This window comes from Psammomys obesus, unplaced genomic scaffold (assembly GCF_907164565.1).
Source record: "Psammomys obesus unplaced genomic scaffold, mPsaObe1.curated_primary_1811, whole genome shotgun sequence".
NCBI lineage: Eukaryota > Metazoa > Chordata > Mammalia > Rodentia > Muridae > Psammomys > Psammomys obesus.
The window spans coordinates 704,421-721,324 of NW_026594014.1; the positions used below are offsets into that span (position 1 = coordinate 704,421).

Consider the following 16,904-nt stretch of genomic DNA (forward strand, 5'->3'; position numbering starts at 1 on the left):
TCCTCCCCTCCTAGACCTGGGCATAGGTGCCCAGCTCTGTCCTTGAACCCACCAAACCCACCTTACAGATTGTTAACCTGATCGAGGAGACCGGCCACTTCAATGTCACCAACACCACCTTTGACTTCGACCTTTTCTCCCTGGACGAAAGCACCGTTCGCAAGCTGCAGAGCTGCCTGGAAGCTGTGGCCACATGACCCTGGCCGCCACTGTGGAGCCACGGTGGGCATGGTGGGCACGGGAGGGGCTGGGCATGAGGGCTGGCCCGCCATGGCTCCCACTCCCGGTACCACCCCTAGCTCGCCATGGTGCCCCAGCGCCCCTCAGTGGTTGGAGTTGAAGGGGTGCTGCGGGCCACACCTCCACAGGACACACGTGGCCTGCAGCCCCTCACTCAGTCTCTGCCAGTTGTCCACTGTAGGTGGGGTTGAGTGGCAGGTCACTGTCTGGGCTTCTCTGAGGGGCCAGGATGACCACAGTCTTCCACACAGTTCACAGGCCTCCCTCAGCCGGCCTGCCTCCTAGACTCCAGGGTCTGTCAGCATGGCCAGGGCCGGCCGTGGGTCCCTGGCTCTAGTCTGCAGCCTTGTGTATTGTGTGTGCTCCAGGTGCGTCCAGCAGCCGGGGAGGCTCATGCCCCCCCTCTGCTGGAGCATGGAGGATCCCTTCCCTCTAGATTCCAGGATGCCACTGCCTCTCACGGCCCCAGGCCAGTGAACACTATGATGGGCACCAGTATTGGGGCCCCAAGGGCCACCTCTGCAGCCATGCTCCAGCCAAACACCCACAGTTCCAAGGCTGACCGGGCTGGCGCTCCTGGGCCACCATTCCCCATGGGCCTCCTCCTCTGCTCTCTCGCTGATCAAGTCTTTGAACTTTGAAAACATGAGCTTTTGCCAAATATGATAGGATGGTGTATGCAAGGCAGGCCCGGCCCCAGACTGCCTCTGTCCCCAGCCACATGGCTCTGCCTCCACAGTGGGCCTGGAGAGGCTTTGGACCTGTGCCCTGCAAACTGCCAAGGGCCAAGCCAGCCCCCTTCCCATGCCTGAGCCTGGAGTGTCACCCTTTCCCCAACTCCAGTCGTTGTCAGTGTTCGTGCCCCAACCAGTGTGTTTGAAAGAGGCCTGAGTGCAAGCTGGCTCACTGTTGCCTCACTGATGTTGCTTCCTCCCCAGTGTGAGTTCACCCTTGGAGGCCTGGCCTCCCAGCTCCCTCTCCCTGTCCCTGTCCCACTCCCAGACCATCTGTCAGGAAGATCCTGAACACTCCCGGGGACCCCAGCCTCTAAGGCTTCCCTTACTCCCAGGGAAAGGAGACATCCTCTGCCTGCAGCCCCTCTTCCCACTCCTTCCAGCTGGGAGGAAGCAGGGCTCTCGCCTCACACCTCTTCCCAGACAGGCCGACAATACTCTCCATCAGGTGTTCTGCAGCCTTCAAGCCTTTGGATAAAAGGCCCTGGCATTGTGGCAGCTGTTGGCCTCCACATGGAGTGCGCCAGGCTCCCAAACAGCCTCAGCCTAGGGCACCGTTCTTCCTCCTTTCACGGTTGCCAGCGGCCCAGCCCTTCTGCTGCCCTGGGCCTTGGTGTCCAGCCCTTCCAGATGCTTCCCAGGGTTGTTCTGGAAGCACCCACCCGTCTCTCAGTTACCTCCTCTGGCCAGAAGGTCATACCACTGTCCTCCAGAGCCACTCTGGGGCCCAAGATGGCTGTCTGGAAGCCTACAGCAGCAGCCAGGGCCCTTAGGGCTCTAGGGACTTGTCCATAGGAAGGGGTGGCAACCATGATGGCCCCCGGGAGTCCCTGTGCTGAGGCCTCCTGAACCAGCTCCTGACACTGGGTGCAAAAGGTATTGGATACCTGTCCCTCCCCAGGGCTTCACAAGATGTGTCTCCAGGAATAGACACGTCAGCGGCCCAGAGGAGCCCTGGACAGAGGGACAAGGAGAGCTGTGTTTGTAATGAGCTGCAGGGCCGTTTGTCCCGCATTTTAAACTTTTTTGTTAAGTTGTGAAATTATGGAGGGGTTTTATAGAAAATAAAGTGAGATGGGAGCAGTGGGTGGCCCGTCTTCATTCAGTCAGGAGTGGGAAAGAATGGCCCTGGGAGCCTGGGCGGGGGTCGGGTCCAAAGCTGTGTAGTATCCTTGGGAGCAGGTGTTGAGGGCAGCTTATAACACGGCAGGGTCATGGAGGGGTGGGGAGGGGGAGGAGGCGGCCCTTGGCAGAGACTCTAGAGCCTCTGGCATCACCCTCACTGCCCGTTTTCCAGATTCCAGACCTGAGCTCCATTCAGAGGGTCAGGGATGCATGCGTGCCTGAGTGGCACACAGAGGCCCACATCCTTGGCCACCATGCCTGCAGGGCAGCCACCTCTTGACTTGTGTTAGCAGGTGGCAGCTTGGGGGTTCGGCCAGGCACAGCCCACCACCATTTAGGCAGGAGCAGGTCATCTCAAGTGCTGGTCAGTACCCAGCGCCCCACTCCCAACACAGGTGGTTGTGACACCTTTGTCCTACCTCCGGCTGGAGAAGGGTCTCCAGGTCTCGGGCTGTTGGATCTGAAGGTCAGTAGTAAGCAAGCAGCGTCTGCACAGGCAGCAGCCAGTGTTCATGCTCGGCCGTGAAATGGACCCTTGTTGCCCCTTGAGCCTGACACTGCCAGACAGTTCCAGCAAGCCATCGGTGTGCTGGCCGTCAGCTCACATGCCAACGGTTACTGCCTGCCCTCATGCGGCAGAGCCTGCAAAGAGATGCCCGGTGACTAAAACAGGAAGGGGGGGACACAGTTTGGTAAAATGGTCTTCTGCAAACCTGGGACCTGCAAGCCAGCTGTACCAGCATGTGCACTTGTCTGTGGGGTTTTGTGTGTGTATGGGGTTGGGCGTCACATGTCATGTTGGGAGGTGCTGCTAGTGGAGGCCAGAGGAGGATGTTGGATCCCCTGGAGCTGGAGTTGCAGGTCAGTCAGTCGATGTAAGCTGTGCAGTGTAGGTACTAGGAACTAGACTTGGGAGAGCTGCAAGCACGCACCACCACTGAGCCCTCCCCACCCCAGCTCACTGACAGCCAGTGGAGTCTGACCATCTTCAGGTTCAGGGAGATCCTTTGTAAGAAGAAAGAAAACAAGCTCGTCACTTCTGAGGAAGGTCTCCACGTATATGTGCATGCAGTTTTTATCAAAGGCATGCGTGCACACACAAGTGTGGGGTCTCAGTCTGTACTTAGCAAGTGTGCTGGCGGTTTGGACCACTGGAGAGTGCTGACTGGAGACCTATAAAGAAAACGGGTCTGTGGAGCTTGCAGCTCAGAAAGCTGGTTGCAGTCAGGCATCGCAGTAGCTTCCGGTGAAGTCTCTATGTTCCCGGGAGTGGCTGAAGAGCAATTCATATGCATGAAGAGAAAGGACTGGGCTCCCCTAACACTCCTGCGAGGAGAGCAGGAAGCCACGCCTGAGGAGTCCAAACCCCCCCAGTTTCATTTCCCGACAGCCACGTCGAGGACCAAATTCAACAGCAGTCAGTGACAGACGGTGTGCAGACTGCAGCCTAGCCCTCTACCTGGGTTTCCTTAGCCACATCCTCTCTCACTGACCCATGTATCCTTGTTACAGTAGTTTTGTTTAGAGACAGAGTAGCCCAGGCAAACCTTGAGCTGATCTGCCTCCACTTCCTTACTGCTGTGCAAACAGATCTGTGATGCTGGGGATGGAACCCAGGGCACACTACATGAGAGCTCTACCCACTGAGCTGCAGCCCAGCCCTGTAGTGCTGTTTCTAACCTGTGACTCTCACCTGCACCTCCTCCCCTCTGCAGTCAGGACTGTATATATGACCGGTGGGGAGGGCTTTGGGAAGCTGAGTTTTTTCAGAACCTAAGTGTCAGTCCCCGCATTTTAATGAGTTCACACCAGGGGATGACCTCCACTTCTGGGGTAAATTCTGTGCCCCATTTGCCCCAGCTGTCAGGATGTCCCTTCCAGCCCCATCAGGACTCCACAGCTGTGTGTCCCCAGGGCTGCCCAGCACATGCTGTCTGGCATGCATCAGGAGTTTAGACTCCTTTCTGTAGTTTGGGGTGTTTAGATCTGGGGAGGCCTTGGGGTCTCCCAACTGTTTCTGAAGGAGGCAGCATGATATCTTAGTCCTTCCTTCCAAACACCATGCCCAGGGGCTGTGCTCCGGTCTCTGTATCAAGGTACCAACTGGGAGCGTTTGCATGGTTTCTAAGAAGACTGTAGGTCTCAGCAATTCCTCGGCTCATTTAACACAGTGTGTATGTAAATGTGCTGGGGAGGGGCCTCAGTGGTTGAGACAACATTCTGCTCACGGAGGACCCAAGTTAGTTCCCAGAACACATGGTAGCTCACAACCCTTTAAACCCCAGCTCCAGGACATCCAACACCGTCTAATGTATCCTGAGGACTTGTGTGCGCATACACACACAGGTAAGGGATGGGGGTCCTGCCTGCAGTCCCCAGTGAGGGCGCAGCTGTGGCTACAAACTTTCCTAGTGTAAAGGCTGAGACTCTAGACCAACTATGGCAAAAACAGTTGTCAGCGCAGGAATGAAGTCTGGGTGAGCTGAGTTTCATGTTTGAGTTTCATGTCACTCAAGGTATCAACATGAAGCCTGAGTCAGGAGTCTATGAAGTTGAGGGTCTTACCCTGGCATCTGCCACTGGGTCCTGCAGAGTGCTGTTGGTGTCCTAGGCCTCCACCCACTTCTCCCCAGTCACGACAGCCACATGTTCTCAGATGTCACCCAGTGTCCCTTGACAAAATTATCCCTGGGTGAAAGCCACCACTTCAGTGAACACATTTAATTAATTTCTTTACAATTCAGAGAGCAACCCTAGAAGGCAGACTATGCCTTCCACCCAGGGCCTCACAGGGCCCCGTTTCCCCACTGTAGAAATTGTCTTCTGACAAGCAGGGTGAAGGCACAAGCCACCAGCACTGGAGTGAAGATCGGGGTGCCCCGGCTGCTAGGAACTCTGATTCGTCTCATAGAAGTGCTGGATGTCGTCCTCATAGACCTTGGCCACAACAGCCCTGTTGATGTTGCTCATGGGCCCTGCGATGGAAGCCCCCACTCAGCCTGAGCCTGACTTAGAGGCCCAAGTGCTCATTAGGGCTGCATGGGAGCTGGGGAGGAGAGAGCTGGGGAGTAGAATCCCACTTGAAGGCGCCCCGAGAGCTCTTTACTACATTCATTATGGGGGGGGCAATGGTTAAGAGGAGGCTTGGAGCTGCCGCCCCAGCAACCTGGGGTTCAAACGGCCTCAGCCTTGTGGGTCATGTTTAGAATCCTCCAACACTCAGATGATGCCTCTGTACTCCCCAAAAGTCCAGAATTACAAGTCTGAAGTTGGCCCATCTTCCAGTTGTGAGGAAAGCTGGGGTTGGGCTCAGCACATCATGTTTCATGCAAGAAGGGCTTGGATATGGGAGATGTTTTTAACGATTTTATTTTATGGCCAGGTGCGGTGGCCCACGCCTGTAATCCCGGCTCGCAGAGGCAGGCGGACCTCTGAGTTTGAGCCCAGCCTGGTCAACAAAGTGGGTCCAGGACAGCCAGGGCAACACAGAGAAACCCTGCCTCAGAGGTTGGGGAGAATGTGTCTGTGTACATGTGCTTGCAGCGCCCTTGGAGGCCAGAAGAGGGCATCAGATTTCCCCATGGCTGTGAGGTGCCCAGTGCCGGGGGGGGGGGGGGGGGGAGTGCAAGGAACTAAACTTGAGTGTCCTCCCATAGCAAGTGTTTTTAACCTCAGCCAAGTGGCTGGCTGGGATTAAACAACCTTGAACTAAGGCGGTTTGGCAATGAGTTCCTGTGGTCCTCATGCATAAGCCCTCACAGCCAGTGAACATCTGACCTCCCAATGTGGTTTTTTGTATCATGTAGACCAGGCTGTCCTGGAACTCACTATGTAGACCAGGCTGGCCTCAAACTCACAGAGATCTGCCTCCCAAGTGCTGGGATCAAAGTTGTGTGCATTACTACTTCCAATCCTTTTTTCTTTCTTTAACATTATCTTAAGTTTTCCTGGTGTTGGTCAAGAAGGCTGGGCTGGCCATCCAGGAGGCACCAGGGATTCTCCAGTCTCAACCTCCTCAGCATTGGGATTGCAAATGCACTGAGAGGCAGGTGGTGCTCACCTTTAATATCAGCACTCAGGAGGAGGAAAAAAGTGCCCTGGGCCTGGAGAGATGGCTCAGTAGTTAGAGCAGGGACTGTTCCGGAAGAGGGCCAGGGTTCAATTCCCAGCACACGGCAGCTCACAACCACCTGCAACTCCATGTCCTCATTCATACATGCAGATAGTCATACACATAAATATAAAAGTAAATCTTAGGAAGGCCAGCTGCATACCTGTGGTGGTGTTTTGTTTTGTCTCTTTAATGTGGATTCTGGGGATCAAACCTAAGTCCCCATGCTTGTGCAGTCAGCGTTCTTACTGAGCCTTCTCCCAATCCCCAGATTTGTTTTTGAAACAAAGTCTCACTTCTCTGTACCCTGGACAGCCCTTGAACTCATGATCCTCCTGCCTCAGACTCCTGAGTGCTCCGCTGACAGATGGGAGCCACCATACCTGTTTCAAATGTGTTTTGTTGCAAAACTGCTAAAGCCATGTGACCACCCTTCCCATACTCCGTGAAGGCCTGGGGCTGGAAGGCTGAGGGGCCCACAGCCCACCCGTGCTACTCACTCACCGAGCTCCCCACTGCCCACAGAGAAATCGTTGTCTAAAATGACCCACTTAATGATCTTGGCAGCCTCTGAGGACGCCTCCTCATTCACAGCCTTGATGCCCTGGCTGATGAACTCTTTGACCAGAGGGTCACGGTCGTATAGGACATCTGCCAGCCAGGTGGCCTGGCTCCGCAGCTTCCGGCAGCAAGCCACCGCCTCGCTGGTCAGGGTACTCCGGGCCTCTCCAGTCTCCTGATTGATCTGACACTGTGGAGAGGACAGAGCAGGCCTTCCGTGAGCAGCCCCACTGGGGACCCGTACCCGTGCCACCCTGGGATACGAGAGTCCTCCAGGCTACAGGGGCCAGTGCGCCAGAAAGCCCTGCTGGTGCCATGAGCCAGGGGCGGAGCTGGCCTGCAGCCCTGTGAAACAGGCCACCTGGAGTTGAGTTTCCCTCCACTGTGGGGTCCCGGGATCCAAGTTAGGTTGTCAGGCTTGGCAGTGAGCGCCCTTGGCCACTGAGCCACCTCTCAAGCCAGAGCCCATCTTCTCAAACAGACTGGTACCTCGAGGCCAATGCTCTGTGTCCACACTTTGAGGGACATGTCTGCCGTAAGAACTCTAGATCTGTCTGTAGTCAGCCACTCTGCACCCTCCTCAGAACCAACAGTGGGAAGGCAGGCTGTGACTCCTCTGGAAGCCACCCCAGGGCACACCTGCAGTGTCCACGGACCAGGTTCTGAAATCCTCATGAGGCACACTGATAGGGAGTGTCTCAGTTTCCGGGGGAGCTTAACATAAAAATGCCCACGAGCAAGGCTCAGTGGGTGAAGGCCTGGGAAGCCTGAGGAAATGAGTTTCATCCCTGGGACACACTCCACAAAATCATCCTCTGACTTCCTCACCATCAACACAGATACCCGTAATAGTACAAAAAAAGTATTTTAAGCCAAGCATGGTACGGTGCATGCACTTGGGAGGCAGAGACAGGTGTATCTCTGTGAGTTCCAGGCCAGCCTGGTCTACAGAGTGTGTTCCAGAACAGCCAGCGCTACACAGAGAAACCCTGTCTCACAACAACAACTTCCTTGAATTGCCTTAAAATTCTGTGTGCGTAAGCGTCTGTGTACGTAGTCATGCATACACGATGCCTGGAGGTTAGAGGTCAGCTCAGTGGTCAGCACTGTCTACCTTTTTAATCTGAGCCAGGCTCTCTCACTGGTGTGTGCTTACTGGTGTCTGCCTCCTCAGCACCTCCAGCACGGGACATTATAAAGTGTGCACCATTGTGCCCAGCTTTACACGTGTGCTCCAGGGCCCAGGGTGTCTCCAGTGCCCCCCCCCCTTAAATTGCTTCTGGTTAGGTACTTAGTCACAGTGACCAAAAAAAAAAAAGTCACTAAAAACAGTGACTCAGTGACGGAGCGACTCCCGTGGAGCCCAGCCGTGCAGACTGCCAGGCTTGCTCCGGGGAGCCCCTCGTACCTACCTTCAGGGTGAGGAGGGCGCACAGGAACGGGGCGTTCTGGCCCACCACCAAGGCGTAGCGCACGATGGGGATGCGGGACCTCACGCGCTCCTCGATGGGGCACGGGTTGACCACTTCGCCCGAGCTCAGCGTGATCATGTCTGGAGCGGCACAGGGACGCTCAGTCATGCGGCTTAGCCGGGGCCGGGCCGGGCGCCCCCTTCCCGGGAACGTGCAGACCCCTCACCGTGGACGTCGCCCAGGACATAGAGGAACTTGTCGAAGTCGAAGCAGCCCAGGTCGCTGGTGTGCAGCCAGCCGTGGCTGTCAAGCCTCTTCTCCGTGCTCTCCTTGTCGTTGAGGTAGCCCATGAACACGTGGCGGCCCCAGATGCAGAAGCTCCCCACTCCGTCCAGGTTCTCCTTCTCCAGCTTTGTGTGGGAGCTGGGGAGCGCCTTCCCACAGCTGAGGGCACGAGGTTGAGACAGCGGGGCTGGCGCGCGCGCCCCGGGGCCGGAGAACCCGTGGAGCGCCGCGGTCCTGCAGGGCCTGCCCCGTCCTCACCCCCCACTCCTTCACTGTCTTCCGGTCAGAACAAGGCCGTGCGGGAAAACAGGTAATTAATGGCAAGGCTCCAAAGTGCATTCAAGAGAGACCGACACATGTCACACTGTCCTCTCGGGTGACACGGGTCAGTATGGGCGGCCATCCACCTCTCTCCTAAACAACCAATCAGAATGGGTTTGCGGTTTTAGGATTCAGCCCAAAGCCGGGTGTGATGGCACAAGCCTGTGGCGGCAGGGCTTGGGAAGCGAAAGCAGGGGCATTGCTCTAAGTTTGAGGCTAACTGTAGCTACGTAGGAAGATCCTGTTTCCTAAGACAAACGCAACAAGGTCAGGCAGTGACGCATACCTGTAGTCCCAGCACTCAGAAGGCAGAGGCAGGCGGGTCTCTGTGAGTTTGAGGCCAGCCTGGATAACTAGGGGTGGTTAGTGAGATGACTTCAAAAGGCAGAGGGGAAGACAACAACAACAACAAAAAAAAAACAAGCCCTCCCCCCACATACAGGTGCAGGCAAGCAATGCTGGCCGCAGCTGGCCTCCGACACCGTGCTCGCTGCCTCACCCATTGCACAGCCTGAAGCGATGTCCCCAGAAGCCCCATCGGCCAGTCTGTTGGAAGGCTCACTCTGAGGGAGGCTGCCCTCCGTGTGTGGGTGTCCAGCACTTGCTTGGCACTTAAAGGGGCCTGGATCCCACCTCCACCCGCACCCCAGAGAGAAACATTGGCGAGAAGGGAGTTACAAATGTGAAGGAAAGCTACACCCACGGGGCTCAGCAGTCGCTTGTCTCCCGGTGGCCCAAATCCAGGGGATTCCTGACCCGCTACTGTCCTGGCGGGGTGGGCCAGGGGAAAGACGTCAAAAGACGTCGGACCCACCTCTGGACACGGAAGTCCTGGGCACTGGAAAGAGAGTGCAGCCCAGTGCACTCTGTCAGGCCGTATATCTCCAAGATCGGGATGTCCAAGCTGAGGAAGAAGTCCAGCGTGGCCCTCGGCAGCCCCGGGCCCACGTTTAGAAACTGCTGGCAGTGGTTGAAACCCAGGAACTTCCTGGCGGGGTCGAAGGCCAGTCTCTTGGCCAGGCCAAAGCCCAGCGGCTGGTACATGTGCCTTTAGAAGCGGAGCCACGGAAGCCACGTGTGACCGCTGTCCCCGGGGCCCGCCCCGCCCGTCCCCAGTGCCCGCCGTACCCCTCCATCCGCCTCTTGCTGACATTCAGGCCCATGCGCATGGCCCAGCGGTCGACCTTCCGGCGGAAGGCGTTGGAGTCCAGGTGTCTGGTCTTCAGACTGTCCAGCATGCGGTCCCACACCCACGGGACACCACAGAACGTGGTGGGCTGGACCTCTCGGAGCATCTCCGTCAGAAAGCCCTGAATGGGGCGGGATGGGGCTCTAGGGGACCCCCATGCACACCAGTGTCACAAGGCAGGAAACCAGCTCGGGGAACCAGGAGGGGATCAAGGACAAGGCAGAGCCATGCCAGCAGAAGCCGCTGCCTCCATGGGAGGAGAGAAGAGGAAGCAGAAAGCCAGACCGAGGCTGGGGAGAGGGACCCCTGCAGCACCCCAACCCTACCCTTCTCGCTTCGCCTTCCACATCTGGGGAAACAGGCCCCAAAACCCAGAAGGCCAGGCGGCGGGGGTGGGGGTGTGGGGAGTGGTGGTCCTCACTTCATCACAGCTCCCCACTCCCTGCCCTGCCCCTTTGCTGCCCACATCAGGCCATTGTCGCTCTTAACCCCAGCCTCACCGTGCCAGGGGCTCGTGGGAGCCCACTCCACGCCCCTGCCTCTATCGAAGGGAAGTAGACTGTCCCAGCCACGGAGATGGCCACCCACATGTCCAAGATTTGGGTGCCCACGAAGCAGAGCGGCAGGTAGCTCACAAGGATCTCCTGGCCATCAGGCGGACACTTGAACCCAAGCCTCTGGACGGTGGCTGCCGTGGTCCATGTGATCTGAAAGGCATCTGGCTAAGTCAGGTCTAGGGTCTTCATCCCGAGCGTGGCCAGGCTGGGCCAGCCGGCCCGAAGGGCCACTCACGTTGTCGTGGCTGAGCATCACGGCCTTCGGGGGCCCCGTGGAGCCCTGCTGGTACACCAGGGTACAGCACTGGTTAGGCTTCTGAGAGTCGATGATCTGGTCCAGCTCCTCATCCGAGATGCCATCCGCGAGCTCCAGGAACCCTTTCCACTGCAAAAAGACTGGCCAGTGGGCACCATGGAGTGGAAGCTACCCCAGACCCGTGCCAGCCAACCCACGCCAGCGCCATTCACACACTGTAATCAGCCATGAAAAGGAAAGCCATCTGAGGCATGTTCCAGAATGGAGAAACTCTGAGAGCACGAAGCCGACACACAAAGACACACTAAAGAATCCTACTTTGAGCTAGGCGTGGTGTCGGACACCTTAGATCCCCAGCGCTCAGGGAGGCAGAGGCAGGTGGATCTCTGAGTTCGAGGCCAGCCTGGTCTACAAAGGGAGTCCAAGACAGCAAGGGCTACATAGAGAGACCCTGTCTTGAAAGCAAACAAACAAACAAAAAACAAAACAAAACAAAAAGGCTGAGCTTGGCCTGAGTCTCCAGGTGTGTGACGACTGTCCCTCCCGTACGCCCCTGTTTAGACATACCGAGTATAGATTTGGCTTCACCTCCTGGATTTCGTCTCTGTACTGTATGATCGCCTTGAAATGCTTCAGGTAATCCTGGATCTGGAGGACACCATGGGGCCAGCACAGACAAACATGGGCTCTCAGCCGTCTTGAGCCCCAAGGAGGGGCTCCCAAAGACCTTCTTGGCTTTCTTGATTGGGGGAGATTGGATCGTGAGCCAGGCTAGACTCAAACTCACTATGTCATTGAAGGTGACCTTGAACTCCTGGCAGGCCTTACTGCCATGACTGTTCTGTGGTGCCCGGGATGGAAGCCAGGGCCCCATTCATGCTGGTGAGTGCTCTGCCCGCTAGGGTCAATGTTTTATGCACATCTTATTCTTTTTAGTTTTTGTGTGTGTGTGCATGTGCCTGCACGTGTGGAGGCCAGAAGACAGCATCAGATCCCCCGGACCTGGGAGCCACCATGTGGGTGCTGGGAATCCAACCTAGGTCCTCCGAAAGGACAGAGCAAAGCGCTGCAGGTGCTCTCACCGGCCGAGCTGTCTCTTCAGCCCCTGCCCAGTGTTCTTAACGTGTGACTATTCCATTTTAAACCATCTGATGTGTGGAGCCTCACGCCTGCCAGGCACGCACCCTCCGCCGCTAAGATGCACAGCCCCAGTTCTCACCACACATTATTTCGTGTGTGTGTGTTTGTGTGTGTGCGCACACGTGCGTGCCTGCATGTTCACCGAGGCTCACAAAGGCACACCAGTGTCTCCCTCTCTGGCTCTCCACCCTTACACTGTGTTTAAGTGTGGCACTGTTACTGTGTGTGTCGTGCCGGCAAGGGCATCCTAGACCCGCCCCCCAGGCTGAAAGTGTCTCGGACCCCACCAGCCTGATGGGGCCCCACGCCACAGGCCCTCTCACCTGGTGGACCTTCTGCAGCTGTTTGTCATTGTCTACCACTATGATGTCCATCTCCGAGGTCTCGGCGATGAACTGGCAGGCTTTGGGCGAGTAGGTGCAAAGAAGGCCCACAGAGATGCCGCTGGAGGCAGAAACCAGGAGCAGAAGGTCCGCTGACTGAGGACTTAGGGGAACTGTGGGGTCTTGGGGTCTCCATACTCTGTTGGAAGGCGGGACTCAAAAAAGCTCCCCCAAATGTTCTGCATGGATGCAGGGAGGGCTCCGTGCTAGGGTACGGAAAGAAATAAGGAGGCATTTCTAGAGGAAGGGGCAGTAATGTAGGGCTCCGAAACCGAACTGTAATGTGGGAGCTTCCTGAACGAGAAGAACCCGGTGGGCTTCGACAGAGGCAAGACCTGGAGACCCTGGGAGGGCAGGCCAGGGGCACCTTACCCCGCCATGATGGCCCCGATGCTGGCGATCGCCCACTCCATGGAGTTGATTCCCATGATGCCCACACCATGGAAGCGTTCCAGGCCCACCTGAGGGGGGACGCCCGTGTGAGACCCAGGAGACTCAGCTGTTCCCGCCCTGACCTCACAGTGTCTGTACAGGAAAACCGAGAGTCTCCTCCGAACCATCTGTCCTTGAGCCGAAGCTGCCACATAGTAGTAATGCTGAGAGGGCACCACCACATGCTTCCGTTATCCGAGTGCTGTCGTCCAGCTGATGCTGTTAGTCAGCATCCACCTACCCATCCACCCACCCATCCACTCACCCATCCACCCACCCACCCACCCACCCTCCACCCACCCACCCACACACCCACCCACCCATCCACCCACCCACCCATCTATTCACCCATCCACCCACCCACCCACCCATCCACCCACCCACCCATCCACCCACCCTCCACCCACCCACCCACGCACCCACCCACCCATCCACCCACCCACCCATCCATTCATCTACTCACCCACCCACCCATCCACCCACCCACCCACCCATCTATTCACCCATCCACCCACTCACCCACCCACCTAACCACCCACCCACCTATCCATCCATCCACCACCCACCCACCAGCCCATCTCCAGTGCTGCCCCACCACAGCAGGCATCCTTTGCACAGACGACCTCTAGCCCAGGGCGTTTGCATGGTGTGTGCCTTTGGCTTGTTGTGTTCCTCCCTAGATTTCCTGATAGCACCTTCCTCCACTTGGCTGAAGTTTTACTGTCTATGAACTCTTCCTTGGCCACCATACTTTAAAAGTTCACCCCCTATCTCTGGCTCTTTCTCCCTCCCTTTCTTCAGCATGCTCTAGATCACTGACCCCTGACCCTCCTTACTAGGCTGACTGGACAAGTCAGTTCAAGTCTCTTTTATTCCCTTCCCTAATCTCAAGGTTGGCCCTTTTAGAAATTCATTATTTCCACAAACACCAGAGGGCGGAGCAGTAGAGCTTCTCATGGAACCCGCTGACAAGGATGCTGTCATGACACCAGGGAGCCAGAAAGACAGACAAGGCAGGTGGGAGGGGCTGAAGCACTTGCCATGCAACAGTCCTCAGTCAAGTGTGGTGGAGGGTGCTGTGTTCCCAGTGCTGGGAGGCAGAGCCAGGGGCGTGCCTCAGACCCATCGACTTGCTGGCGTTCTTGTGTGTGAAAGCTCTCGTGCTTTCACATTCTAGAGTTCAAGATTTATATGAATATATTGCTTAAAGATGTATTTATTTATTTATTTATACAGTGCTCTGCCTGCATTTACACCTGCCCACCAGAAGAGGACACCGGATCTCATTACAGATGGTTGGGAGCCACCATGTGGTGGCTGGGAATTGAAGTCAGGACCTCTGGAAGAGCAGCCGGTGCCCTTCACCTCTGAGCCATCTCTCCAGCTCTGTGAATATATTTAAGCGTATGACACAACACAGTGTATGTGTTATCACGCCTGATAGAGCTCTGTGCTATAGCTTGCATGCTTATGCACATCCAAGATTGAAAGAGAAAAATATGTGTAGTAAGGAGCCAAAGGATAGTCGATGTACAATTACAGCATGCTAAGGCACATGCGATGTGCAGAAGGAATCTTGTACACGAGGAAACCAAGGCTCGGAGTGGCAAATAATTGACGGACTAACGGCGGCCTGACACTCCCGAAGCAAAAGAGCAAGCAGAAGTGGAGCGCAAACCTTGGGGCTGCGCGGGAGCCCCGCCCCCAGCACGCTCACGCGTGCGCGGAAGCAGTACCTTGAGGAAGGCCTTGGCGGCGCGCCGGCAGGCTTCGTAGTACTCCACGTAGGTGAGCAGCTGCCAAGTCTTCTTGTGCTTGCAGCCGATCGCCAAGTAGTGCGAGTACTTGGTGGCCGCACTCATGATCATGTCGGGCACCGTGACCGGGGGCTCGTTCTCTGCGTTCTTGTTCATGCGCAGCTGCACCTCACCGTCAGGCAATGTAGTCCAGTAGCAGGTACCTGAGGAGGGATCAGAGACCACTCCAAGGGACGGGCATGGGGTCCCTGGAAGGACGGTGAGTCACTGGCTCCAGGACAGGGGACGGGGTCAGAGGTCACTTCCCCCATGGAGGAAGAACAGGGAGTCATGGTCTTGTCCCCAGGCGGACTGGAGGATAGAGGTCAGAGGTCACTCTCCACGGGGATGGGACAAAGGACAGGGAAGAGGTCCGCTATCCCCTGACCCACAGAAAGTAGGACATGGAGTGACGGCCTCTGTTCCCATATGACTCCCCAGCAAGGGTCATATGGCCATGGGCACCGCGCTTCCCCTGGTGCACAAGGACCTCAACCCCAACTGGCCACCCAACCCCTGGGTCCAGTGCTCCACCACCTGTCCCGGTGTGCATGGGAGGACTCGCTCGGGCCCTGTGCGGCCAGCGCGGCCAGGCCAGCACCCCAGCTCCCACCTGGGGTCAGCGTCTCCCGGAGGGAAGGGCTTCTTCCTGCCGTGTTCCTCCCGGACTTCAAGATGGTTTTGATGGTTGGGCCGGGCCTGGCGCTTGGGCCGGGCCTGGCGCTCCATTGTGGCTTAGGGACAGACATCCCCTCAGCAGGGACGTGGCCCGCAGCTGTTCACACGTTACAAACACGTTTCCGGGGAACCAGGGTCACAGGAACACAGCCGGGCGCCTGCCTCCTCACGGGCTGGAGCGGGCGGTGGGGTGGTTGTCCGGGCCAAGATGGGAGCCTCGAAGACCAAGGGGTGGGAGGATGCGAGCCGTGGGTGCTGGCAAAGGAGAGAAAACGAGCTGGCTGTTGGTGAGGACATTTCCTGTGTGTGCAGTGCGTGGGGACCTTCCTTGGCCGCACTGCTCGTCTTCTGAGACATGCCTGGCGTCGGCCGTCAGCACCCCTCTCCCCTGAACCCAGAGCTTGCCTGTTGGCCAAGCTGACTGCCTGTGAGCAGTGCCTGTCACAGGGGTGTGCTGGCACACCCAGCTTTTAGGTGGGGCTGCGGAGTGAACCCGGTTCCTCAGGTGTGTGTGCTGTGTGAGCTCAAGGGTAGCCTGGGCTACATGAGACCCTGGGGAGGGGGATGGAAAGGAGGGGAGAAAAGACTAGGGTTTTCAGTACCTCTCTTCCCCTCAGGCAGCTGCCAGGCGTTTCCTGGCATGCGGTGCGTGTCGTCTTCGGCCCCCTGCCTCCCCGACAGGCTGCAGGGCAGTAGTGACTCCTGTCCAGTTCTGTCACCCTCTCCTGCTCTAGCCACAGCCCCCCCGACCTGGTGTCCCCCAGAACATTCCCTTCTACAGCTCTTGTGACATCACTGTGTTCCGTGAGCCAGGGCCACAGTGGCACTGTGACTCACTGCCCATTTTGCAAGAGGCTAGCTCTGGGGGGACAAGGACAGGTGAGGCTCAAGAGACCTTGCCTAAGTCCCACCAGCCAGGGAACTCCCACGACACTGGTCCCCAAAGAGCTGCTGGCTGGAGGGACTCGTGTGCCTAGGGCAGGCTGGCCTGCGTAAGACCCTGTGTCAGAGAACTAAAAATAGAATGACCACGAGTCCCCCTTCTGGTTATGTGCCAGAAACCGTTGAAAGAAGGGACTTGGAAGTGTCACATAATCACGTCACCCAGCAGCCACTCCTGGCCTGTGTTCACCAATGGTTGGGGGGGGGGCGGATCTCTGCAGTCTGAGGCGTTCTGACAGGACACCTACCCCAACACTGGAGGAACCATGATGGTACACTGCCCCGTGAAATATGCCAGATGAGGCTGCCTCAGAGCAAGTCACAGAGACAGGAAGTGGATGGTGGGAAGCCGGGAGGGCGAGGGTGGGAGTGAGGCGTGACCTGGGGAGACGGAGGTCCTGGGGCCCGATGGTGATGGCCACACAGGGTGAATGAGGGCTTTGTCTAATGCAACACGTTACCCACTGGGCTACAGCCCCAGACCGCGGACGTAGCTTTTGATGTGTTTTTTGGTTTTAGGACTCTCCACAGGTGTTTGAATGACCCTGTCCAGTTTCACTTATATTTCTATCCAGAGTAGTGCACACTGGAACTGTGAATAAAACAACCAGACCAGAGCTCACAAGCACATAGAGAATGAATGAGTGGGTAACTGAATGAATGAATGATGGGCTGGGTGAATGGGGGAGGAACACAGTGGTGGGTGGATGAGGTGCATGCGTGAGTGCTTCAGGAATGCGTG

The 16,904-nt window shown here is 57.0% G+C and overlaps 2 protein-coding genes across 3 annotated transcripts in view; one reads left to right on the plus strand and one right to left on the minus strand.

Annotated features, from left to right (window-relative positions):
- Window positions 1-2,060, plus strand: part of Mllt1 (MLLT1 super elongation complex subunit) — a 45,866-nt gene extending 43,806 nt beyond the window's left edge. For both annotated transcript variants that reach the window (XM_055617762.1, XM_055617761.1), the window contains one exon: window positions 69-2,060. In XM_055617762.1, coding sequence (XP_055473737.1) covers window positions 69-197 — 129 coding nt within the window. In that variant the 3' untranslated portion in view covers window positions 198-2,060. The remainder of the gene's footprint in view (window positions 1-68) is intronic.
- Window positions 2,061-4,985: 2,925 nt separating this feature from the next.
- On the minus strand, window positions 4,986-15,311 carry LOC129684557 (long-chain-fatty-acid--CoA ligase ACSBG2-like). Its single transcript, XM_055617770.1, has 13 exons — window positions 15,156-15,311; window positions 14,483-14,706; window positions 12,687-12,775; window positions 12,255-12,375; window positions 11,359-11,439; window positions 10,771-10,920; window positions 10,479-10,685; window positions 9,918-10,099; window positions 9,604-9,837; window positions 8,410-8,627; window positions 8,184-8,323; window positions 6,715-6,961; window positions 4,986-5,074 (listed from the first exon to the last, which is right to left on the minus strand). The coding sequence occupies exons 1-13, from the start codon at window positions 15,289-15,291 to the stop codon at window positions 4,986-4,988; spliced, it is 2,118 nt and encodes a 705-aa protein (XP_055473745.1). The 5' UTR covers window positions 15,292-15,311.
- Between the last annotated feature and the right edge of the window lie 1,593 nt (window positions 15,312-16,904).